Raw genomic sequence first — 27679 nt, forward strand, 5'->3', positions numbered from 1 at the left:
CTTTTTTTCTTGTCTGTTTTGTTACAGTCATAGTTGCCAACAGGTATTTTGAAATAAATTTCCAAAATAATTGAAACTGGTGTGATTATATTGTGTTATTTTGATAAATAAAATTTGCAGGATTTTTACATCTTGTGCACAGATTTTTTAATTTTTTGGCACAGAATTCCCCAGGAGTATGTTATGTGCTTTTTAACTTTCAGTATGTTAGATCTACATGCATTATTAACAAATATGGCTAAATATCATATCCTACTGGTTACCTTCCCAAATTATGGCAATATCATCAATGGATCCCAAATACAATTTTTTAAAAACGTTTATTTAGGCAAAATTACAATAAAATGTTAACATACTACAAGTAGTAGATTGTTTCTTGCACTCTGCATGATCAAAATAGGCCATATAAATCAATCTTTTTTCCTACAGAAACATCAGAATTTTTTATCTTCAGAAGTGAAAGTTACATCAAAGAAATTCTGAAATAACTTAAAACTTTTCCTGCTTTTTTACTATTTCAGCATTACCATCCAAAGCCTCTCTTCCTGCAAGCAGATGGGCTATAATGACTCCTATGCCTGTGTAGGGCTGGAGTAGGGCCTAGAGGGGTACATTCAAATAGCAGAAGAACACAGGAAAATATTTCCAGTCCAAATTATAGATACTCTTTTCTTTTTTTAAACTTCTCAAATATGGCTGAATGTTAAGAAACCATTATTTACAGTCCATCTCAAAGGAAGTCAATTTGTTTTTCTTTTCCATTCATTATTTATAACATTTATTTGTCGTTTTTGTCATTTTGTAGAGCTTCCAAGAGCAGCTGTCAGGATCTTAAGCAACATGACATTCCTTTTTGTGAGTTTGTCATACACAGCTGAGAGTGCCATTGTTACTGCTTTTATTACCTTCATTCCCAAGTTCATCGAGTCACAGTTTGGCATCCCAGCTTCCAATGCCAGCATCTACACTGGTAAGGCATTGCCTTTAGCACAACATTGAAAGGATTATCATTCTCTAACCACTGAAACAAAAGCAATAGAGGAAAAAAATTAAAACTGGCTTTAAAATGATAATCTTACTAAAGCTAAATAATGTCTAACTTTACTTTTTCCATTCAGAATTCCAGTAGTTCCTTGGGTGTTTGCTATGTTTGTTTACTAAAACGCGAGCCAAATGTTGTTGTTTTTATTTTGTACAAGTGAAGAACTTGCCATTTTTTTTTAGGTTATATTAAAGTTTTATTGTGAGGGGAAAAAATAAGGGGATATACCGTCACATTCATAGACCTTAAGGTCAGAAGTGACCATCATGATCACGTGCAAGTTACAGAGAATCTGCCATTAGTTTAAAAGGTCTTATAAGTTCTTATATTATTTAATATTAATTTCTTAAAAGCTAATTTTACTTTGACCTCCTCAACCTTTATAATATTCTCCCTTCCTTTCTCTCCGGTGACCAAATGACTCGTCTATGCCCTACTCATTCATCTTCCACCTGGACTACTGCAATCTCCTCCTTGTTTATTTACTTATAACAGCCTTGCCACAGTCCAGCCCATCCATAATGTTGCTGCCAGAATCATCTCTCTCATCACGTAAATTGACAGGTTTCAGAGTAGCAGCCATGTTAGTTTGTATTCGCAAAAAGAAAAGGAGTACTAGTGGCACCTTAGAGACTAACCAATTATTTGAGCATCAAGGATCTACAACCTATCCTGAAGGACGACCCATCACTCTCACAAATCTTGGGAGACAGGCCAGTCCTTGCCTACAGACAGCCCCCCAACCTGAAGCAAATACTCACCAGCAACCACACACCACACAACAGAACCACTAACCCAGGAACCTATCCTTGCAACAAAGCCCGTTGCCAACTGTGTCCACATATCTATTCAGGGGACACCAACATGTGGCCTAATCACATCAGCCACATTATCAGAGGCTCGTTCACCTGCACATCTACCAATGTGATATATGCCATCATGTGCCAGCAATGCCCCTCTGCCATGTACATTGGTCAAACTGGACAGTCTCTACGTAAAAGAATAAATGGACACAAATCAGATGTCAAGAATTATAACATTCATAAACCAGTCGGAGAATGCTTCAATCTCTCTGGTCACTCGATTATAGACCTAAAGGTTGCAATATTACAACAAAAAGACTTCAAAAACGAGACTCGAACGAGAGACTGCTGAATTGGAATTAATTTGCAAACTGGATACAATTAACTTAGGCTTGAATAAAGACTGGGAGTGGATGTGTCATTACACAAAGTAAAACTATTTCCCCATGTTTATTTCCCACCCCCCACCCCTCACCGTTCCTCAGACGTTCCAGTTAACTGCTGGAAATGGCCCACCTTGATTATCACTACAAAAGGTTTTCTCCCCCCCCACCCACTCTCCTGCTGGTAATAGCTCATCTTAAGTGATCACTCTCCTTACAGTGTGTATGATAACACCCATTTTTTTCATGTTCTGTTTGTATATAAATCTCCTCACTGTATTTTCCACTGAATGCATCCGATGAAGTGAGCTGTAGCTCACGAAAGGTTATGCTCAAATAATTGGTTAGTCTCTAAGGTGCCACTAGTACTCATTTTCTTATCACTTGAATTATGTACCTGTCCTCTTGGAGACATTTCACCAGCTCGCCATTGCAACGTGCATCCAGTTCAAACTTTTGTCCTTGCTTAAAAAGTCCTACCTTATACAGCCCGACTGATTTCACTGGGGCTCTGTGTGGGTGCAAGGGGCCCCCTACGCAGAATAATTTACAGAATTGGGGACCATGTGTTGGCCCTGCTCTCTCGACTCTGCTGATGAAAGCAGCCTTTGCTTCTCCTCTCATTTCCTTCTCTCTCTTTGTGCTTTCTTCTGAGCTGCCTCCTTCATTCCCATGCATGGAATGACCTCCTCAAACCTGTACACCAGCCCACCTCCCTCTCCTTGTTCAAATCCCTCCTAAAAACTCACATCTTTCATCTCACCTCTGAGAACCAAGGGAGAGAAACACAACATTTAAAAAAATAATACAAAACTATCAAGATCATACCACCCTGAGTAACTGACCTGTTACATACCTCCCTGTGTAACAAAGCCCCTGGTTGGGCCCATCTATGGGGATTGAACCCAGAAACTCTGGAGTTAAATGTATGACTTTCTACTGCTTGAGTGAAAAGAGCTGGCCCAGTAACTTGGAGGCAGAAACACACTCATAAAACTCTTATGTTGTTCAGCCGCCAGAGGGAGACAAAAGTCCATGCTGGTATAATACAGATTACGCTTGTCCTTTTCTCCCTGTTTTTGTTGGTAATTAACCCTGCCTCTTTTGTCAAACCACTATTAAATTGTCAGTCTTTCAGGGCAGGGACCACATCTTTGAAAGGCATCCACCACTATTTTTGATACTCAGAAATAATGAAGAAATAATAACAAAACAAGCAATAATAAGCCTTGATCTTTCCCTGCATGGCCTATTTTGAACTTCTTTCAATATGCACCATTTTAGAAGGAAAACCATTCCACCTTTTCACTTTCAGTATCTTTTCATTTCTGTAGTCAGAAACACTAATTCTCTTAAAGGTATTCTCTTTTCCCATTTTTTCCTGGCTCTGAAGCAGTTCAAGAGTTTGTTTCTGTACAACATACATTAAAAATTCCATAGTTCTTGAGATGCACAATGACCTTATGAAACTCATGGTCACAAATGATTATTGAAGCTAGGAGTTTAGCAAGATTAAAAACAGGGATGAACATTTATATGATAGACTATCCAGTTACATTAAATAAGATTAAAAAAATGGGAGGGATATAAATCCACATGCTTCAGGACATGTGAACCATTAACTGAGAATGGTAGGAAAAACCTTCCTCTATAGGCAAGCTATTCCATAATTGCCAACTTCAAGGGTTTTTTTTTTCCCATCTGTCTCTGAAGCACAAGTTACTGGCCACCATCAGAGACAGGATACTGAACTAGATGGACCACTCATCTGATCCAGTGTGGCAATTCCTATGTTACTTGGAGGCAATGCATCAACAAATCCATGGCCATTATTCAAGTACTCCAAACTCCAAAATGGAGTCACTTCCCCACCTCCCACCCCCGGCTATGCCCCAGCGGGTGAGTGAACTACCAATGGACTGGGCACGCATGATCACTTCAGAAGAGAAGGGAGAGCTATAGGAGAAAGAGAGAAAGCTGTCTGGTTGCATGGATCCAGGAAAGGAGAGGAAGCAGTGTGAGATGGAGAGACAGGGAGAAAGAGGATCTGAGTTGGAACCTTGGGTGTCTGTCTAGTCTGGGGTGGGTGGGAAAAAAAGAGCAGTCTTCCTGGGATCCTGATCGGGACAGTGGGAAGTAGCAGCAGTGGGAGTTCTCTGTGGGAGCCTGTGGAGTGGGGAGAGACATTCTGTGCAGGGCACGAAATTAATGAATTATATCATACAGATGCTTGCAGTGATGTTGTAGTCGTGTTGGTTCCAGGATATGAGAGACACAAGGTAGGTGAGGTAATACTTTTTATTGGACCGTCTGTGGGTAGACGGGACAAGCTTTTGAGCTTCACAGATCTCTTCTTCAGGTCTCCTGAAGAATCAGTAGATTAGTTGAAGAAGAGATCTGGGTAGCTCAGAAACTTATCCTTTCTACCAACAGAAGTTGGTCCAATGAAAGATATTACTTACTTTGTTTCTCATATAAAATATAATGGTAGTTGTGATTTATGGGACTAATTCCAGATGATGGTTCTAGTGGTTATACAAACTAGGAGTTTTGCTCTCATGGTTTATGGCATCACCGGTAGTTTTGATGGAATTATTGACCCATAACTCACATTAGAGGCTGTATACACACAAGAACGAGTGCCAATAAAACATTCATGTGCCAATAACACACACAAAGGTTGGGAAATTTCAAAAAGTTAGGACTAGATTGAGCCTTTGCTGTATCCTGAGTATGGAGCAGTTTATAGCTGCACTGCCCCAGAGAAGATCCTCAGGGAGTAATTGTGACTCTTAAAAAATTAACGTTCCCCCTCTATTGCCCACTTACTAGTGTGGCGGGTGGATAATTTCCTACAGTTATTTAGTAACGTTTAATTTTTCTAGACTTCTTTTGAAGGTAAAAGAAGATTTGGAGATAGCCAGTGTACACAGTTATACCAGTGGAGCTTGTAAATTACTTGTACTGTTAGTTTACAAGCTCTTCTAGCTTCAGTTGCAGTGTAATTTGTAAATTCTTTGAACCAAAATATCAACACTTCAGCTGTGCACTTAACTAGCTGTACACACGTGCTCAGTGCATCTATCGTTGTGTGGCCAGCTGAAGACCTAATGAGATTTTGCACAGTGCATTTTCAATTGGCAATTTACAAACAACCATTTCTTTGTTAAATTTCATTCAGTTTCTTTTCTCAAACAAAGCAAAGGCATTAGTCTTCAGTGAGGATTAAAGATTTCATGCCAGATTTCAAGTTTTGAATTTGAGTTTCCTTTGCTGAAGTCTTCTATTTAAAAAAGAAAAAAGTGGTTAGAATTTTTTAAATGGGAAAAGTGTAATTTTTCCACCCACAGTGAACAGAAACAAAACAAAACACAAAGCTCTTAAACTTTCTAAAAACAAACAACAAGAAGTTGACTTCAGGGCAGAGGCTAAACTTGGAAAATTTCAGCTCAAAAGATAAAATGATTCAGTAGATTATAAAAGTTTGTGAAGAAAGAGGGTTATATTTTGCAATCTAAACCATTTTGCATTCACTAGTAACTTCTACTGTTCCTACATATAGTAATATACCGTAAACTGGTTCAACTTCTTTTCTAGGAAAGGTGCAGTGTACAACTCACACAGAATAGATTTTTAAAATCTCTTTGCTACTACCATTGGAAATGCAACACTGGTAGCAAATATTGCAGATTTCTGTAAGCAGACTGTTAGTAGCTGCTATAATCATCTTTTCTCCTGTGGGAAAGCTTCAAGTGCTGCAGCATTCCGTCAACAGCAAAAAGGACAGATCCCCAAAATTGCTGACTGAAAATCTTGCCTTGGGGTACTATACACAGCATCAGATTTTGTGCACACACAAAAAATCCGATGAAGTGAGCTGTAGCTCACGAAAGCTCATGCTCAAATAAATTGGTTAGTCTCTAAGGTGCCACAAGTACTCCTTTTCTTTTTGCGAATACAGACTAACACGGCTGTTACTCTGAAACAAAAAATCCTGTATGCCAAATTGTATTGTTTTACAATTATTTACATTATTTTATTGTAAAATAAAGCAAAGTGCAATACAATGACTTACTATCAAATCTCAGTTTTGTTCCATTATATGACTTTGAAAGTGAAAAATGAATACCGCAATTAGTTGTTTATGCTTTGCTTTGGAAGCTCCTCTGGAAGAGCCATTGTAGTAATGACTATGTTGTTTTGATAGTTTATTACCTTCCATTTCACATACACTGTATGAAAAAAATATAAGTATCAAGTTCTGCTTTGCACAAGGGGCAAAATTGCATCCCAAGCTCCATGATATACTGAGAGAATGTATACTGCTGCAGGCTTCCCTCTGTGCTACCAACTAGCTGCAGGTCAGCATGTTCCTGTCCCCTTCCCCTAAGGGTGAATTTTTTCCCCTGAGGGACACAGAGGAAGAAGTCCATGTGCTCCTTGAGTGCAGGGTTTGCAATTGTTCCCTAGTTCTTGCCTGAGCTGGATGAATATGGAAGGTGGGGGGCAGGGGGCGGCAAGCATTCTCCTTATCCCCTTAGCTCCTGTTCTAGGGCCAAGGACAGTCTGGCCCAGAATGGATGGGAGAGCAGGACAGCTTTCTGTAATAACTGAAAACCAAGCAAGACAGAGGTAGCAAGGTCATTGAATGCAAAGGATGGCTCAGAAGGATGTAACTGGAAGAATGAAGGTAAATTAGAGGGAGTGGGGAAGGAGAATAAAACAGTGTGAGGGGATTTTTTGCAGAAAGTTGGGAAGAGCAACAAGATGGGCAGTACACAGGGCCAGATCCTGACTTGCTGTAAATTGATATAGCGAAGGACTGATGCTTAAAGAGCGTTCCACATTGTCCTACTCTTCAATCTTATATTTGTGCGCTACCTCAGAGCAGGTACTGCCTGGTGGAGTCAGTTAATCAAGTTATCATTTTCCTATTTGTCCTTTTGATAAATATTGAGAGAGAAAATGTTCAGAATGGGTGAAAAGGTTGGAATTATGTCCTTCTCGCATTCATATTCAATATTTTATTCTCCTGGGAGCTAACAGTTCTGAAGTTGTTCCCTCAGAAGAAAATAAAATTTGTTAGTCTCTAAGGTGCCACAAGTACTCCTTTTCTTTTTGCGAATACAGACTAACACGGCTGCTACTCTAAATCCCTCAAAAGAGACCTTCTTTTAGAAAGAATTAAAGATATTAAAGCCCACCCTGTTGGGAGATTGAGAGGTCTTTCTAATTCCACACAGAATTATTATTAAGATCTTAGGTTCACAGTCGACGCACTAATTATGGTCCCAGGGATGAAGCCCCTCGCCCTGCCTATGGCCCAGATCCCTGTGCAGACCCAGGAGGGGTGGGGCTGGCTGGTTGTTGGGGTTCTCCAGGATACCAGCTGCGAGACCCTGTTGTGGAGTGACTGTCTCTCTTTGGGACAGGATCCAGGCCCTGCTCCTGTAACTGCCGAGGGTTTGAATTTGAATCCAGGGAACCAATCGGTGGAGTGGGAAATGGTCAGTGAAAATGCAGATGACCTGGCTGGCAGCAGGGAGGAGCTGCTAGGCTCAGGATACCTGCCTGCCTGTAACCAGACCCCTGGGGCTGGGTGGGACAGAGAGATGCTCCCCGTCCCCTTGCGCACCGGAGAGGGTGCTCACGCTGGCTCTGGTGCAGTGAGGAAAAAAGCGAGCTCGCTGCCTACCCCCACTGGGACAGCAAGGGCAGCACTGAGCACAGTGGGAGCTGAGACCCCAGAGGGGGTGGGGAGACACAGGCAGGGCAGGTTATCTGTTGGGAGTGGCAAGGTGCTTGGTAAGGAAAGTCTGGATGAGCCTAGGCAGCCTTGTGAGCTTTGTCTAGTCAGCAGGGTGGAAGGCGAGGATAGTGGAAGATGAGTGTCCCTTTACCTTACCTGTTACCTGGGTGGAGAATTGTGACAGTGAAGGAAATGTGCCTGTGTCTATCAGGGGTATTGACTTGCCTGTGGAGGGAGCTACCCCAGTCTCCAAGCAGTTGTCTGTGAACACCCCTGTGTGCTGGGACCAGGGGAATGAGATCCCAAGCTGTGTGTCTGGGAAAGGAGAATGTGTCTCCGGCTCTTTGTCTGGGGAGCGGACAGAAGGGGCCTTTCAGCCTGTGATAGTTGACGGTAGTGCAATTGTCTCAGAGTTGGTTCTGGATTCAGCTAAAGCCCAGGAAGGGAATGGTCCTAAGTTTGTGTTTGCTAGGGAGAATGGCACGGTAACTAGGTCGCATCCAGTTAGTGTCTATGTAAAATCCCAGAGACCAGACAATTCTGGTGCTTGTATTTTGCCTGTTGCTAGTGTGTTGTTGGGAAAGGGTGTAGCAACTCTGTCTAATCAGGGTGAGATCCTAGCCAGGGCACAAGGAGAGCATAAAAGTGATTTGATTGTGTTACCTACTGAGGGTGTGGAAACCTGTAGCAAGAAGGAAAAGATTCCTGAACTTGTGTGTGGCAAAGGGAAGGAGAATGCTTCTAACCTTTTATCTAGAAAGTCTGTCAGTTTGCCTGAAAGGGGATTGTGTAGGAATCTGCCTGATAGGCCAGAGGTAATTCTGGATGTAAGTGAGACCCAGAAAGAATCTGTTGTTGCTCAGGAAAGTGTTCCTATAGAGCAAGCCCTAGGTAAAGAGGGTCAGGGCAGAATTTCTGTGAAGGGTGAATTGTTGCATAGAAAAGCCCCTAGGGAAAGGAATCCTCATGGTAGTCTTTGCAAGCAGTTTACTGCAACTGAAGGGTGTGAAAGTGATTTACTCAAGAAAGTTTCAGTTCCTAACAGCCAGAAATTTTCTGTTGTAAATGAAGCTACTGACTTTCCTGTTGAAAGATCCAGTGTGGATAGCTTTGAGAAGGTCTCAGATGAAGTGAAAGCTGTTAAAAAAGTTAAACAGTCCTATAACCAAGTGGCTGTGTTTGGCCAGCTTGTTGGGGAGACAAGGTTGTTGAGAAAAGGATGTCTCCATGCTAGTTCTGTAAGTGAACAGTATATGGCCCAGATCAAGTTGGGGGCTCTTAACCAAGAGAGCCCGAATTGCAGGCCTCCAGACTGGAGCGCTGGGAGAAGACCTGATCTCAGTTTGACCCCCAGGGGTTTTGGGGTGGCAAAAGGGCACGGGCCGCATAAACCTTCCCACATGAGGCATGCGAGTGCTATCAACCACCCCCGACCTAAGGGAGGGCGTGAAACTGGAAGGGCCTGGTGTAACTCCCACCAAGGAATAGGAGAGATGCTGGGGAATCCATGGGAACGTTGGGGGCTTCAAAATTCCCAAGGTCACCGGCTAAAGTGACCCCACTCAGTTCGGTCTCGAAGGGGGGAGAGATGTGATGAAGCGGGACTGTTCTTAATGTTTCCTCTGAATATTGTGGGAGTGCCTCAGTTTCCCTTATGCCCTTCTTAAGTATCTAGGTGGTGGGAGAAGGGTGTGTGATCGTTGCAGAGCCCTAGAGAGCAGGTATGTGCAGGGGTCTGGACACAGAGAATGGCCAACACCCTGTTTCCTGGCAACTGATGGCCTGAGCCCTTCCCCCGTGCAAGGTGAGAGCTAAAGGGTTGGAGAACAAAGGAATCAGGTGACCTCTTGGCCCAGGAAAGGGACAAAGCCCAGAGGAGGAGGTGCTGGAGGGGGAGGCGGTTGGGGCTGGTTGTGGACATGGAGTGAAGTGTAGACGTGCTTGTCTGGCTCACTGCCCCCCAAAGTGGACCCAGCTGAGGGGTCCTGTTCTCTGCACCTACAAGTGTGGCATTGCTTATAACTCTTATTTATTAACACTTATTTTCACATTTCCAACCTCACATTTGTTACAGAGATTTCCTTCTGCAAATGTTTGTGGGTAAAGCTGGGGAGGATGTGAATGTTCTGTTACGATTGCAACTATATTACAAAATGTTTTTCAATAGACTTTTGTTTTACATATCCCATCTTTTAAAAAAAATAAGAATGCCTATCATGATTTTTTCAGCCCCCTTTCACTGGTTGCAACTGTCTGAAAGCTGCTAAATTCACATTTGATGCTGAATGAATCTTCATGAGCAAGACCATCACTTAAAGATGTACAATAAGAAGCAATGGGCAGTGAGAGGCAGGAGAATCTAGGAAAAACAGGAACTTTGCACAGTTTAGCAATTCCACAAGGCACTGGGAGAGAGGGCTAGCCTGTGGCCCCACTACAGCACTACCAATTGATGTTCATAGCAGCAAAGTCACAGTTCTTGTCCATAAACTTGTCAGGGCTTAAAGTTTATTGTGCTCTAAATTTTAAGTGCCAAGTCTTTCAAGTGGTGGAATGCTAAGGACCAGATTTGGGTACCTTCACTCACAATGAGTCTGCAAGTAGTCCTGTTAAAATCAACAGGACCACTCATGAGACATGGTAATGCTCAACATGAGTAAAGATATCAGAATCTGGATATCAGCTGGTTAGTCTATGACCATAAAAGTTTACAGAGCTCCTAGAAAAAAGGCTCATTAGTTGTTAGAACGAGTTTTGATCCTGCCCTGAAGGTTTGGATTAGTACATATACTTCACTGGTGCTCATCATGGGAGTAAGAAAAGCAGGATTTACCCCAACATTTGAACTAATTCTTCAGAATTTCACTAATTAAACTGGATCAATCTGCATTCCTTGTGATGTTCTGGGGACTACCCAGAGCAGTAAGAGGTCCTGTCATCACCTGCCCTGTAACCTTTGGGGTCTTTGTGCTGTGCAGCTATGTTTTGATTCCCTGCCACCAGTAGCCAGACCACTCTGAAATAAATACAAATCAGTATTTCTGCTTGTATATGCAATATTTCTTTTTCTGCTGCTGGGAAAATCATAAAGAAGCTTTTATTAATCCTTTGACATCAGTCCAGAGCTCTAAAACTTCTGACTCAGTTTGCTGGTAGTGAATTATTCAATGAGGGCCGTATTGTGGAATTTGTCATAATCTAATTAATGGGTGAAACCAATATTTATTTTCTATTCTCTCTTCACAGTTCCTGTTTTAACCTTACATTTTACTTTCCTCCAAACAGGTGTGATTATTGTCCCAAGTGCTGGTGTTGGCATTGTGCTCGGTGGCTACATTATTAAAAAGCTCAAACTTGGTGCAAGAGAGTCTGCGAAGCTGGCTATGATTTGCAGTGGCGTGTCTTTGCTGTGCTTTTCAACACTTTTCATTGTTGGATGTGACAGCATTAATCTAGGGGGCATAAATATCCCATACACAACGGGGTAAGTGTCTTTGAATTGGTGATTCTAATGCCAGCTATTTGCAAAAGCCTGCTAGAAATCTAGCTATTTTATTTTATTTAAAAACGAGCTATTTTGAAGTCCATTCATCAAACAAGAACTTGGTGAATACAGTCAGATAAATACATAGTTTGACTGTATGGCCAGAATTCTTTTATTTTACAGCTGATTGACAATAAAAGCCTATCAAACACTCATTTGGGTGGTCTAGGTATTCTTGGTCCTGCCTGAGCCTAAAGGGAATAGATGGTTGAACTTATTTTGCCTGATATCAAACCCATTCAAGTATCTTGGTTTTGAAGTTCAGTTTTGAACTCTAACACTAGTGGATTTGTGTTGCACTCGGAGACACCGTGAAGAAAGCAGAGTGGGAGGAGAGAAAACTATCCAATAAAAAAATGGGGTCAAAGAGGGGACAGAGAATAGATCACATGTAAAACAGAAAGGAAGAATGTGAGAAAAGGACGAGAGAAAAAAATAGAAAAAAATCAAATAAGAATATAAATACTGGGTCCCATCTTCTTGTGGTGTTATGTGTCTCCTTTGTACCTCTCTGCCAGCAGAATCTAGCCATAGAGCCGGGGAAACCAGCCCCTGAAGAATCATCCAAATGCCAGGGGGATCCTGCATTGTTGTAAAGCTGGCCTGGTGTCTCCTATGCCACGGACCTCCTTGATCCTGACTCAGATAGGTAGGGGCCAGTGCTGAGGGTCAGGCTGTAGCGTGAAATGATCTTGGGGAGGTGGCATCGTGTCATACTGCCTGGCTGAAGAAGCAGGATATGGGGACAGAAACCATAGGTGCATTATTTAGCAAGGAAGGGGTGGCATAGGTTATCAGTCTGCCTCTGAAATGCTGTGACACCCTCTGGCAGTAAAATGAAGAAATGCAAGTGAACAGAAATCTGCCTTTAATATGATTTGTTCTAAATCTTTCAGATGAAATGTAGCTAACCTGTTCCTTCTTCAGTGAAGTAAGTATTATGGCCCTGCTGTCACAAACAAGAGAACTGAGGGCTTGTCCACATGAGTAAGTTGCTCTGGTTTAACTTAAATTGTTTTTTAATTGGTGTAGTTAAACCAGTGCAAACCCCTGTGTGGACACTCATATTTCAGTTTTAAGAGTAGCTTGCAGCAGTTTAGCCTAAACTAATTCCTAATTGACTTCAATTAAACTAAAATAAGCCTTCTTCGCTGGCTTTAACTAAAGAGGTTTAAAGTAACTCCTTTAGTTAAACCCACACAACTTTCTCATTTAGACATGGTGGTAGGCATATTAAAAGCTGAATCCTTCTAAATATTGATTGCTGTCAACTCCTATTGAAATCAAAATGAAAACTGAAGTCACTGGGACTTCATCAGTGTCAATGGAAGTTGAAGGTGCTCAGCACATTGCAGGAGTGGGCCCTGTGTGAATTACTTAAAGCCACATAGTAAGTCAGTTGATCTACAGATTAATAAAACAAGCAGTACTGACCCCCACATTCATCTTTACAATCTGGTCATCAGCGTGATAAACTTCTAGATTCATTCAGTTGTTATCATTTGATCTAGCTGTAAACCATTTCATTAATAAGAAACTCTTTTACTCAGACATCAAAGAAGCCAGCATTTAAAAAAAACATATACACATTTTCTAAAGGAAATTTTTCATTTTAAGGATACCAAAAATAGATAGATCCTTCTCGAAAGTTAAGCTTGTAATAGATCCCAGTTACTAACTCTGTGTCTCATTTTCGTAAGCAAATGCAGAATCTGTTTATAACTATTTCTTTTTGTGGTCAAAAGTCACATCAAAGTAATTTCCTTTTTTCTTGCTTGGACATAATCGACCCATCCAATAGAAAGGAGAGTGAATAGCTGTGTTCTAGTTAGCATAAAAAAACAAACACAAGTCTCAAAATTCAGGAAAACAGGTGATGATATTTCATAATGTAAATGTAGTCTACCTATATGAGGCATGTTCTAAATTGGGGACAGTAAATGGACCAGGAAGCTCAGGTGGATTAAAATATGTTTGCAAAGATTTTCTGAAATTTTACATTGGACACAGGTAGTTTTGAATTTGCTAATTTGTCATTGCCGACTTGTGTTATCAGTAAGGTTCAGGGCAATTCTGTATTTCACATTTCAGCATCTTAAATGATGCAGCTGAATGACTCTAGCCTTGCATCTAAGGACAACCTGACATACGTAACATTTAAATACAACATGAGTGCCCTTCCGCCAGCAGTATAAATTAGGCATGGTCTTACGCAACCCTAATATGCACTGGGCTGGGCAGTTCAGTATTAGGCAGCTGGCTTCCTGAAGCTCCCACTCAGATGTAGAGGAGAATCAGGATCAATGTGTCACAAAGAGAGTAAAATTCTGCCTACCAGAAAAATTGAATATGAGGAGCATAAAATACTTTAAAGAAAAAGCTTAACTACCTATCTGATACGTCACCCTGAGGTTTTTTTGATGGAAGCAAGATACACAACAATTTGAAATTGAGAAAGATGCAAAAGATGGCATGATGTCACTAATCGATTTCAGCCTGAGCCCTAATGTCTACAGTATACTTCTTGACCTATTGGAACAGTTTAAGAATTAATTGCTGAGAACGATAATTAATTCAGTCATATAAGCCAAACCAAATAAATAGTACCTGGAGACAAAGGGAATAAATGTCGGTGAAATGAACAGATCTGTTTTTTAACCACAGTGCGCAACTGTGAAATCGTTTGCCATTGCAAAGCATAATAGTGCTCAGCATTTTAGGGTTGAATCCTGCAAGGTTCTAAGTAGTTCTGCGAGGTGCTGAGCATCCTCAGCTCTAACTGACTGCAGTGGGGGTTAAGGAGCTCAGCCCCTTGCAGATGTGCACAGCACCTCACAGAATCAAACCAATAGTACCCTCCATAGGAAGATCTCAAAACCCTTTACAAATATTTATGAGTTAAGCTTTGCCATACCCCTGTGAGGAATGCAGAAGTAAGAGCATATGAACTGCAGTAGTCTCTGTTCTTAGATATCCGGAATATTTAGAAGATGTGTAATAAAGAGAAAAAAATTAGCGAGGGGCAGATTGTACTCCTCAAATCCATGCATAGAAGGGCCCTACTGCACATAGGCCTCACGCTTCCACTCAGAAAGGGGAGGTGCCCCATAGCGCAATCCCCGCACTATGGAACCTCATAGGGAGTCCGCTGTGGGATCAGGAATTGTGGAAGATGGGAAGAGGGCGAGCACTGGGCAGGTCTGTGTTGGCTAGTGGTGGTGGAGACCACCAAAATTATTTCCTTGTGATCCAGGCTCAACACAGGCCTCTTTCAGCCTGCTCTACAGAAAGCCATTTTTGCATTTCATGAACATTAAACTGTCTTACCTGAAAATAATCAAAATAGCTGCAAAGAGACTCTTCTTTATTTGTCAAATGAGAGAAAAGGATGATGCCTTTTCTTGTCCGTTCAGTGTATAGGGAGAGAGACTAGCCAGGGTAGGTTTCCAGGGTGCTTATTAGCAACCAAAGTCCCAGTATTAGTTTAATTCCCTCCCGTCTTTTTATGATATGTAAAATGATACAACACTGGCTGGTTTGGGTTATATTCTTCTATTATTCTAGAGCAGTTAAAATTATTGTAGATAAATTGAAAGATATAATTGGTTTGTTGGATTTTTGGGACAAATAATACACAAAAAAATCTCAACTTCCCATCCCAAGCATCAGGTTTTGCTGTTATGTCTCTCTCAATCCAGTCAGCCAATCAAAACTAAGTGGCTCAGAACAACAAAAAATGAACGTAGGTAAAAACCACATCATTCCTAGCTTCAGTTTCCAACTCTAGCTGCACATATAATGCCACATGACACGGCTTCTGAACTCTGCACACACAATGTTCTACACCAGTGGTTCTCAACCTTTCCAGACTACTGTACCCCCTTTCAGGAGTCAGTTTGTCTTGTGTACCCCCAAGTTTCACCTCACTTAAAAACCACTTGCTTACAAAATCAGACACAAAAATACAAAAGTGTGACAGCACACTGTTATTGAAAACTTGCTTACTTTTTCATTTTGACCATATAATAAAATAAATTGATTGGAATATAAATGTTGTACTTACATTTTAGTGTATAGTACAGTATAGAGCAGTATAAACACATCATTGTCTGTATGAAATTTTAGTTTGTACTGACTTTGCTAGTGCTTTTTATGTAGCCTGTTGTAAAACTAGGCAAATATCTAGATGACTTGATGTACGTCATCAAGACCTTTGTGAACCCCCAGGGGTACACGTACCCCTGTTGAGAACCACTGTTCTACACCTTAAAGGTTCAGTAACTAAACCCAGCCTTTCCCACGCTTTTCTCCTTGCTCTTTGCCATTTCAGAAGAACGCTTGGTAGTTTGTCTATGAGGGAATCATATTGTACAAGGAAGAAGCATTGAAGAAGCCAGGCATGTAACATCCTTCTGTGCAAATGGTTTACTCAAACACTTCTCAAAACCACAATTTTCCCAGCATGCTCTTGGCAGCCTTTTAAACAGTGGATCCAATTTATTCATTATTTTGGGATGATGGTTAGTTTAATCAAGACAGAAATGTCTTTGCTATGTAGCCAAGGCTTCTCCTTTTCACTTTTTATCCCAGATTTCAGATTGAAGACTTTTTAGGCTGTAAGCTCATCGGGGCAGGAACTATGTTTTCTTTGTGTTTGGAACTGCCTTAGTACATTATATGTGCTACTGCAATCTCAGTAAATAAAAATGAAACCACATGCAAATCCATTTGCTGTTTATAACATTAATGCCTTCCTATATTTTGGATTTATCTGTGGATTCCTGCAATTCTAAGCTCTTTGGGCCATCCTGTGGGGGTTGGGGGTGTGTGTGTGTGCCCATTGCCTAACGGAAAGGAGTTCCAGTCCCTGATTGTGTATCCCTCAGTATGAATAAATAATAAGAGGCCTCACAACTCTTAAAAGTCTAGACTCTGCATCTTCCTTCTCCCCTTCTTACTTCTCCCTCCCATAGATTAATAGTTGGAGAGAAAGAAGAATCGAAACTAAAATCCTTGTTAGAAAGTAGATTCCCCTTTATCATTAGACTGTCTAAAAGCTCTTCCCCTAATTAGGTCTGCCAATATTATATAAATGGAAACGAGATATAGAACAGTCTCTTTGAGAGGTTAACCAATGCAATTTATCAAATGGAATTTTGGGATTTGTCTCTGGTGTGTACATGTCTCAAACTTGCAGCTAATCATATTAATGAAAGGAGCAGTGGAGCAATTTGTAACTGGAAGACGAATTCAGGAAATGCTGTCATTTTGGACCAAATTTTAAAATGTGCATGTACCAGTCTTCTTTGGCAGCTTAAGGCCTCTAGTTGCAGAAGAGTTTAGGTTACAGATGCTCAGGCATGACAGCCTAAACCAGTAGAGTTGGCCACTCCTCAGACATGGTGTCCTATGACAGTCGGAATGAGGTGAGTATTTTTATCCAACAGCTTTCTGGAAACATAGCTCAGCTTCAAGAAAACAAAACAATCCCCAGTAAGGGAGGGATGGTTGGTGACTGGTTCTTCAAACCCACACAGGAGCTTTTCCTGTGGTCACAAATTCATCACAGCATCAGCTCAGAACAAGCATGCTCATCAGTCTGAATCCCTTCTTTATGCAGTTTGGATCTTTGAAAAGACCATGAATAGGGAATCAGCCAGACAATGGGTTTCCCTTTCAAAGCAGAGCTTTGAAAGACTGAGTTCCTTACTACTGGGGGGAATTCTGCACTACAGTGTGTACGCAGAATTCATGCCCCCTGCAGATTTCTTTGCTTCCCTGCAGAAAGATGATTTCTGACTGGGTGTGACGAAGTGGGACTGTTCTTAATGTTTCCTCTGAATATTGTGGGGGTGCCTCAGTTTCTCCTAGGCAGTTCTTAAGTATCTAGGTGGTGAGGTAAGTGTGTATGATCATTGCAGAGCCCTAGAGGGCAGGTGTGTGCAGGGGTCTGGACACAGAGAATGGCCGACACCCGGTTTCCTGGCAACTGATGGCTTGGACCCTTCCCCCCCTCTCCCCCCCAAGGTGAGAGCTAAAGTGTTGGAGAACAAAGGAATCAGGTGACCTCCTGGCCTGGGGAAAGGAACAAAGCCCAGGGGAGGAGGGGCTGGAGGGAGTTTCAGTTTGGGGCTGGCTGGGACATGGAGTGAAGGGCAGACGTGGTTGTCTGGCTCACTGCTCCCCAAAATGGACCCAGCTGAGGGGTTCTGTTCTCTGCACCTTCACGCTCTGTTTTAGACCATGTTCCTGTCGTTTAATAAACCTCTGTTTTACTGGCTGGCTGAGAGTCACATCTGACTGCGAAGTTGGGGTGCAGGATCCTCTGGCTTCCCCAGGAGCCCTGCCTGAGCAGACTCGCTGTGGGAAGCGCACGGAGGGGCAGAGGATGCTAAAGCTCCGAGGTCAGACCCAGGAAGGTGGAAGCTGTGTGAGCTTTGTGTCCTGAAGACAGTCTGCTCCCAGAGAGGAGACTTCCCCAGAGTCCTGACTGGCTTCACGGGGAGCAGTTCCAGAGCATCGCCCAGGGACTCCGTGACACGGGGAAGCAAAGGGAAGCTGCAAAAAACAGTCATGCGTCCCTTCCCAGAAGCGTGGGCCCATTGTTTCAGGTGCCCAGAGCACCCGGTGGATAGTTAAATCACCACAGGCATGGGGACGCCCCAGTCAGTGGCTCCTACCCTGCACCGGGCTCAGCTGCTAGTCCTGTTTGGGCTAGGGTGAGGGAGGATAAACTTTCTCTTCCACTGCAAGGAATGCCTGGGGCCAGGTAAGACCCACCCCAGAAATTTCCCCTGGCTGCAGGAAGCTCTGGTGCGGGGGGCTCTGCTGGGGCGGGGGTCTGAGTAAGGGGAGGTCCAGATACGCACGGGCTGGGTGGATAGGGAAGCAGCTCCCTGTACATTGACCCCTTTGCTCCTTCCTATCCTGCACCCCATTGCTCCTCAGCTGTGGGAGGTGGGAAGGGGTCACTGTACAGGGAGCTGCTCCCCCATCTACCCAGCCCATGTGTATCTGGCCCTTCCCCTAGACCCCGACCCCCCCAGCTGAGCTTCCCACACCCAAACCCCCGTGCCACTGAGCCTTACCCCTCTGCATCCGAACCCCTGCCGAGCCCCTCTCCCCTGCATCCGCACCTCCCACCCCTGCACCACTGAGCCCCCTGCACCTGGACCCCCACACCACCAAGCCCCACTTCTCCAGCATCCGGCCCACCCCTCACTGAGCCTTCCACATCCAGACCCCCTCAACTACAATGTTTCTTTACATGGAAAAAATAATGTATCTTCAGTTTTTAACATTATTTAGCAGTTGGAAAGGAGAACAACTAGCACCATGCAATCAACCAGGTCTCCACAGACTGCTCATGGCCCATGGACCACAGGTTGGGAACTGCAGAAATAGGTCATACATACCAAGGTCAGATACATACACATTGTGGTTACAAGCTCTAAGAAATAAGGCTTCTTTTGAAAATAAACCTTTAAGACTAAAATGTCAAAGGAGCCTCAATTCAGCTTCTAATTTTGGGCTTCAGAATTCATGGGTACCGGTGATTGTATGTGCTTATGTTTTGTTAAACTGGTTTACTGATTTGTGCATATAAATACAACATAGCAATGCAAATCAAGCAGTTTAGACAATAATTAGAGCTGGCCAGGATACTGTCTTTCCCTGACACACAAAATATGTGAACTTTTGCAAAAAAAAACTTTTCACCCTGAATTGTGACAAAAGGTCAAAAATTCAAAATTTTTGATGGGAGGCAGAAACTGAAAAAAAAATTCTGTTTCAGGAGAGCTGAAGTGGAATTTTTTCAGCTTGCTCCCTGGGCTGCCCAGGGAGTCAAAGAGCACAGAGAGCCAGCTGTCTGAGGAGCACAGCAGCCTGGAGACCCTGGGAGTCCCTAGTTCCACAGCAGTGTGGGCAGGTGGGCTGGCAGGAAACCAGGCAGGTTTCTTGCAGAAACCTGTGCGGTTCCCATGGAATGTTTCGATTTTGATGAATGGGCATTTTCCAGTGGAAAAATGCTGAGTCAGAACATTTCTGTCTAGCTCTATATATAACTGCATGACTTATGCAGACAAAAACATACATAAATAAATACCATTTGTGTGTTGCAATCAGTGTCTTGGCACCCAAACTTGGAAGGTGCTTTGGAAAATAGGACCCTTCCTTTCTCCTGGTTATCTCCTTAGCTTGAATCACTGTGGTGTCGCTTGAAATCTGGAAAGATAGTACATTAAATAAACACCTGAGATTGTCGGGATGTTAACCTGTCAGCTAGTTATGAAATACTTCAAGACTAATTATTGGTTCTTGTAGTGTAGTGGTAATTCCACTTATAGTCCTGGCTCAAATCAGGAAGTTCAGAGCCTTGTCTACTTTTAACTTTTTTTGAACCTCCAAATATTTTGCGTTTTGTTTGAGTTTTGAGCAGTGGTTCACATCAGTTCTTGTTTTACCCCAAGAGCCTGCTGAAACAAAGATTTCACAAAAAATAATAAAGTTTTCAGCTTTCTAGTATAATACAGTTAAGGCAAGTTTGAGCTGATAGCAGAAAGGCAGGAAAGCAACAGATCTGCTACCAGTCACAACTTTTTAATTATATACTCAAACTCTAGCTTGTATCTAAAACTGTACCGTGTCTTTTTGGGGCACAGGAAATAGATTTCTGATAAAAACTTCTAAATAGACCATGAAGTGTGAAGATAGGAGCTGAGTTTGTGAAAGTCAGTACCTGGGATCCCTAAGCAAATAAGTATTTAAGCTGTACTATGTAATACTATATTGTCTGCAAAAATGCACCTCGTACAGCAAGGCAGAGGTATTCAGAAAAAAAAATCATTATATGTAAAAAATAAACCTTGCAAGATTAATCCATTAAGCTGCAATCATGCCCCTTATGCCACAGAAAGTGTCGTGACAGGCACAGTAACTCTATATACATGAGGATTGCAATCTGAGTGTCTCTGTGTAAGTGCAGGTGTCTGGGACAGCATTATCCCTCACACTATACTTATATCACAGATCTGGAGGCAGGCTGCAGAGCAAACCTGTTAGGAGCCTCTCCTCAACTTGCAGCAGTCTGAGGGCCTGAATACTGTTGTGCTCCAAAGATCTCTGTCATATATAGCCCAGAGTCATTGCACCCTACATTCCTAATGGTTGTGGATTTCATAGATGTTGGCTTTGGAAGGATTAGGTTTTTATTGGTAAATGTCAATTTCACCCCTCCCCCCACACACACTCCAATGAAAAAACTCTTTTTGTCGATAATAATAGAAAATTACAGATCGTCAAAGCAAGAAAAAAGCTACTTGAGAACTTACTAGAGTCAAAATCCAGTGATTTACACTTTTAAATTAGGCTTGTTACAAATGGTTTAACAGATGAATAGTAAAAGCAAGTATGATTTGTTGATTTAAGTATATTTCCTTTGTATATTTTGACATGCAGTGTCGACATTTTGTGTTTTAATGGTTTATAAAGCTTTCACTTTTTGAATATCAATGTCTACTGTCATTAAATAATTGTCTGACCTTCCCTCCCAATAATTCCCCACAATTGTGAAAATTTAAAAAGATAAAAATTTAAAAAACACTTAAAACTCATACTTTTGTGCACCTGTGAAAATTGAAATAAATAAAAATCTCAAATAATGCTTAAAATAAAGGTCAATATTAGCCATCAAAATTACATATAAAAATTGATTTCTGCCAAGCCTCCATATACCTCATGAAAGATAACCAATAGAGTACATCAAGCTGAGTGACACCAACTGCCATACGATAGACATCCTTAGTGATAGTAATAAGCCATCAGCAATATTTTAGGCAGACCCCATTTCGGTAATAAACTCTTTATGAAAAAAGTAAATTTGTTGACGTAGCTTTCATTTGTCCTTCTACCCCACCTTCCACTCCCTTGCTCTCTGCTCATGCCACCCTTTGCACTCCGTGTTTACTTACCACACTGGGCCTCCATGCCCCATAGAGGGACAGACCTTCTGCCCCTGACCGCCTGAACTACACTAGTTCTCCTGCCACTGGGTCCACTGTGGGAAGGGGAGGAGACTCCTCTTAGTGCCTTGGCCAAAAAGCCAATAATCTATAAGCTGTGTTATATATGAGCAAAATGAAATAAGTTTCTGTTGGCTTAAACAGCTCTCAGTATTGCAGAGCCAGATGAAATTTACAGATCCAATACAGAAAATCACAGGAAGCAATAAACCAATGTCTTTCTATGCTGCTTCCTCTGTTCCTCCACTTATTAAATGAATTAAGCAATATGGAAACAGAGTGCAAAGCCCAGAAAGTGCAATAGAAATACAGATGTAAATATAATCTGCTCCATTAAAAAGCCGGTCACCATCGTAAATGGGCTGTATACTCAGATCAGGAAATAACAGTTGTATCTCATTTACTGTCGTGAGGTAACTACTGATAAATGAGATACTCTTAATGGTGATCCCAGGTATTCATTAGAATTTGTAAATGATTTCACTTTGGTCATGACAAGCCCCTTTTGTGTTTGTATTTCATGAACATTAATGCAGTCAAGTGCTAGTACTAGAAAGAATGCTAATAGGAAGCAAATTTCAAAGTAGCATGCATGAGAATTTGCGAAAACTAAATTTCAGATTTGCACATGGGAGTATTCATGCGAGAGGTTCTTACTGCCTGATCCAAGAAACAAGGCTATGTGACTTATTTCACCAATCACAACTAACCAACACAGTTCAAATAATGACTATCAAATACTGGAAGAGTAGGCTTCACAATCAGCCCAAAGATTTAAACAAAATATACACATGAAATTAATTAACTCTTTCCAAATAAATCTGTCTAGCAAAAAAATTAAATCATTATATCTTATACTTTCTCATTAATAAGGAAGAGCAGGGTAAGCATCTATTCCTTTTATCGTCTGTGATAGCTCTTCCAAGAGGTGTCTAATTTAAATTAATATGCAAAGGCTTTTTATGATAGACTCTTTTTTTTAAACTTTGTTTCTCTATACTCACTGTTTATAATCCTATTTCCACCTTTGTTTTCATTCAGTGATTTCTGGTACTCATCTCTGAAAGCTAGTCCCATTTTGTAATTTCTTCATATCACACACCATGCCCTCATCTTACATTACACACGTGTTGTTGACACACTTGCAGTACCTCATAATGCAAAATAACATATTGTTGCATTGACTGATGACCTTCTCTTGGCAACCGATGAAGAACAGCTGTTCATGTTGATATTATTAGATCTCCCAGCTGCTTTCATTCCAGTCAGTGAGATGACATGACTGCAGTCTGTGCTGGGAGTGGACAGGGCCCCTCTTCAGTGGCTTTGTGCCTTTGTTGCTGAGAGCTCCCAAAGGATAGTGTTGAGCCCATGATCTTCTACCTGGAGGGTTCTAACAGGCTATGACAATGTTCTACTCTGGTTTTCCTTCCTAAAGCAGTTATAACTAGATGTGAGTTGAAGCAGTTTTCAATATGCTGGTGACACCCAGCTTTATAACTATATCTTGCCCAATGCAGAATGTGGCCAAGTGTCTTTCCCAGTGTCTGGGTGAGAATGAGACATGGATGACTGAGTCTCTGTCTGGATAAGACTGAGGTGATTATGGTGGTTGGGGGAGCAACTGGATGAGTTGAAGGAGGCTGTATCAGCCCCCACTCCGATCAAAGGTATTTGGCCATCAATTTTAACCACAGTTGACATTTTGATGAGTTCTACATTTAAATAATCCAACAGCAGCATTGACTTGGACTGCTTTTTCTGTCTCCATCTGGCTGAAAGGCTGTGACCTTTCCTTTCGGATGTGGGCTGTGCTATTGCAGTCTGCTTCTCGATCATCTCTAGAATGGGCTGCAACAGTGGACTCTAGTGGGACTACACCTTAAATCGATTCGGACACTGAAGCTGCTGCACTGTGGGATAGCTTGCTTGTTCAGTGTCGTCTCCTGCAACGAGCACGTGATGCCAGTGCTCTGGGATCTGCTGGCTGCCTGTTGGCTTCAGGGTGGAATTTGAGGTGTTGGTTCTGACATTTTAAGATCTAAATGGCCTATCAGAGATTGTCTCTCTCCCTGTGCCATTCTGCTGCAGCCGAGATTGGCTGGCGCTTCTGTGGCAGATGAGAAATGTTGCTGCTGGCACAATGCTCCCCGTGTGTGTCTCAGTTCTGGCATTCACCCCCCTCACCTAAAACAATCTGTTGACCTTAAGGGCACACAGCAAAGTCCTTTGTTTGAGAGAGGTTTTAGGGAGGGCTCAGGCAGTTGAGGCTTTTTTGGGAACGGGCAGGGTTGGGAGATTAAGATTTCTATGGTATACTGGGGTTCTGATCTAGGACTGGGGCTCATATGTACTACTGCAGTACAAAATAGAAATAATCATCATGGTTTCTGACTGGTGGGCGGTACCTGGAAGGAGATGTGCTCTTTCAGTTTTGTTATGATTTTTGCATTGCAGTTTTCAGTTAAAGTCACTGATGCCTAGAGACCAGGATGAGCATGCTTTTATGTTACTCACATCCAAATAAATAACTAGAGTCCATGCAACCTTTTTAATACTAAAAATCACTAAATAACCACAGGAGAGATGAAAGGGGGAGTTTCTCTGCACGTACTTGTTTAACATGCTGTTCTAATGTCATCTATTTTTCCTCTCCTCAGTCCTACACTCACTATGGCACACAGAAATCTGACAGGTAGCTGTAATGTCAACTGTGGATGCAAAATTCATGAGTACGAGCCCGTCTGTGGATCAGATGGAATAACATACTTCAATCCATGTTTGGCTGGCTGCATCAATGGTGGAAATCATAGCATAGGGGTGAGTGTATAACAAACCCATCCAAAATGATGTAAATTTATACTGTGGGGCCAAAGATCAGCAGATCTCAGCTGGAGTGGATGGGTACAGAAAGGATGAGTGTACCAGCTCCAAGGGATGCTTCTTCCTAGCTTCAGAGAATCTTATTCACAAGTGCCCTGTGTGCATGAATTTCTCCATGTTTCAAGATGGCAGGAACACCAGCTGTCCATAAGATCATCCCAGCCTTTGGCAGTATGGGAATTTTGAGCGTAAGTTAACTCTAACTATATCGACATTAACTTACACCGAGTGAACCACCTCCAACCAAAGGGATGATTTGGAAATGACGATGGGACCATGGCACTTATAGGAATTGTACTCCACTATAGCAAGGTGGCAGGGAGGCTGGGTTTGCAGCACAAGCACGGAGTGTTTTCATTGATGGCCTGGACCTCTGCTCATGTCCTACGTTCGCTGGGTTGTAGAGGCTGAACGCTTCTTTGGGGGTTGCCTGGTTAAAGCTTGAAAAATACAAAGGAAACTTGGTGACTGGAAACTTAGTTTCTGGGCCAGTGCACAGGAAAATTGGTGAGAGTAGCATCTGTCCCTGTTGTCAACAGAATACTTTGGGCTGCCAAAAAAACAAAGCTTTGGAATTCATTCGGTATAACACACAGAAAACAATGTAAGACCAAACATTTTTATAAAATATTGTCTTCTATAAAGTATTGTCTATTAAAATGGAATAAAGACAAAAGAGAGGAAATCGTGTGAAACAATGTTGCCTTGCTTTCAGCATCTAGAAACCACATTCATTACATGTCACACTCTTGCCTTACAAACTTGTGCCCAGTCAGTGGAACATGAGAACTGTCAGTCCTAGGACAATAATTTGATATTTTGTTTTGACAGAACAGTTCTAAATTTGAAGGTCCGTATAATCAGTGTAGTGCAGATAAAATTGAAAGCTTCCTTTTACAAGATATTGGGGGGCTGGGAACAATTTTGTGGTAACCAACTGCTATAGGCAGGATTCACAATAGCCACTACATGTGTAGTTAACTTTAAGCACATTCTTAAGACCCATTGGTTTCAGTAGGTCTTAAGTATATGGTTAAGTGCTTTGCTGAATAGAGTTCATAGTTCTGACCTTTGCTGCTTTTCACATATTATTAAAATAGACCTATTAATTCACTTAATCATGAGGAACTTTGAGAATGCTTACCTCTCACCATGAATTTCAAATGGGTTAAGCAACCTATTAACTGCAATAAATGATACTAAGAAAATGTTCATTATCTGTATCATAATGAATACACACAAGGGGGCCAAATTAAGGTTATACAGGCATCCTTAATTCTGGCATTTCCTAACTTTTGATTGCTTTATTTTGCAATCTTAACAATATTCTTTTAACATGGGTGTGTGTAAAATTCCCTCTGTTTTTGAAAAAAGTTATTCCATCCTTCCGTAGTGACACCCACATGGATCATCAGCAGAGCTGAAAACTTTAGATTCATCAAAAAGACCTCTGTCTTTCAGAGATGACTCGTGCCTCCTGATACTAGGGGGGAACAATGTAAAGGGGAGAGGCATGTGACTGCCCCACATATTGCCTCTGGGAGGAACCTTCCTGCCCCACCTCCTGAATCAGAGCAGCCAATCCCACCAGCTCCTGAAGGGTTAGGGCCACAGGAGTGGGACACATGTGACTCTGAGCCGGCTGGGGTTGGTCCCAGCCAGGAAGACTCACAGCACCAATGTATCCCCAGAGATGCCTTTGCAGGCACCTCAGCATGGGAGGGGTATGGACAATGTCCCTACCTCCAGCTGAGCAGAGGGACCCTACTTCTAGCGCCTTCCCCAGCGACCCCCCCCTCCGCCCTACATCTGGCCCGGGGCCGCCACACTCTTCTTGCCAGAATTACCTGCTGGGGGGCACTGTGTCCTCCTCCCGTTGTGCCTCCCCCCAGTACATTTTCAGCTTGCTCAGCCCGGGTGGGGAGCAGAGTGGGTGGTATGGAGTCACTTTGCACGCCAGCTGATTGTGGCCACTCCTCTGTGCAGCACAGCAATTGCCTGAGAGAGAGCCCAGCTGGGGGTGGCAGCAGCCTATCCCCTCAGCTCCCTGCCCAGGCCTGGCTACCCGGGTACAAAGGCCGAGCTAGCCGGGGCGTCCCCATCCTCTGCACAGTCCAGGCTCTGGAAGGGAATGTGTTCCAGTGGGGAGACTTCTGCCCATTCCCCCACAAACTTGACCTCATCTGCTCCATCTCCTCCAATCTGTCTCTGACCTTTCACTTTTCTGCTGCTGGCTCCTTGTCCCAGCCCCATTCTCCTTGCCACATAATACCCTTTTCCTCTCCTCAGGCTTTTCATCTCATCCCGGTCTCCTTGCCCAGCCAGTCTTATTTCCCCTCTCCCTCCTCTGCTTCACCCTGTGCTCGCTCCCCATCCTAATCTCCCTCCTCAGTCTTCCTCCTCCCTGTCTCTTTGCTGCAATCTACCCCTCCCTGGCTCCTTGTCCAAGTCTTTTTTTCACATACACTCCCTGTACTCCCCAGCTTCTTGTCAGATATGGTTCCACCCTCCCATGCCCCCCCCCACCGGTTCCTAGTCCCAGTCTCCAACCTCCTCCCGCTCAGCATTCAGTTTCAATATCCTTTTTCATTTCCCTGACCAGCTCCCAGTCCCAGACTCTCTGCTTTCATTTCCAGTGCCTGGCCCCAGCCCGAAGTAGCCAGAGCAGCCATGACAGGAAAAGCCCAGCTTCACCTCTGTAGTCCTGGGCTGGAGACTGCTCAGTTGCTGTATGGGGAAGGCATGTGTGTAATCTGGTCAAGGAAGCTGTGAGGGGATGCAGCATGCTCAGTGAAGATGTACTCTTCGGAGATTTTTCAACTGTGATTTTGAACTGCAAACTGCGATTTTTCAAAGCCTTATCACTTGGTGAGACGAGGGCAGATTTTTACAGGGAGGCCAGAAGACACACCCCTCACACAAAGGCCACATCCCTGCCAAATTTCAAATCCCGTCTTCAAAAGCATGGGGGCATTAGAACTGTTCAGAGAAAAGATCACAGGAAAGTTTAATGTGGGCAACACATATTTTTCCCTAGCCTCATTCTCAGAAACGGCTGAACCATTTTGGCTGAGAGGTGCCAAAAAATCCAGCCTGAAGCAGACAGTATGGAAAGTTTCAGTACAAAGGGTTAAAGTTTGGCAATGTTATAAGTGACTGATGGGAAGTGTCAAGCAAACTTAATAATAGGAACATTATCTCCAACCCTGCCTAAAACTAGGATAATCTCTTATGCACAGAATTCCTTTTTAAG

At 42.6% G+C, this 27679-nt stretch overlaps 1 protein-coding gene across 3 annotated transcripts in view; it reads left to right on the forward strand.

Moving 5' to 3' along the window:
- The window catches only part of SLCO5A1 (solute carrier organic anion transporter family member 5A1), a 114186-nt gene that overhangs the window by 71207 nt on the left and 15300 nt on the right, over positions 1–27679 (forward strand). For all 3 annotated transcript variants that reach the window (XM_084620820.1, XM_084620822.1, XM_084620821.1), the window contains exons 5-7: positions 806–970; positions 11263–11461; positions 24204–24363. In XM_084620820.1, coding sequence (XP_084476946.1) covers positions 806–970; positions 11263–11461; positions 24204–24363 — 524 coding nt within the window. The remainder of the gene's footprint in view (positions 1–805; positions 971–11262; positions 11462–24203; positions 24364–27679) is intronic.

Source organism: Lepidochelys olivacea (genome assembly GCF_965140295.1).
Source record: "Lepidochelys olivacea isolate rLepOli2 genome assembly, chromosome: 2".
NCBI classification, from domain to species: Eukaryota; Metazoa; Chordata; order Testudines; family Cheloniidae; genus Lepidochelys; species Lepidochelys olivacea.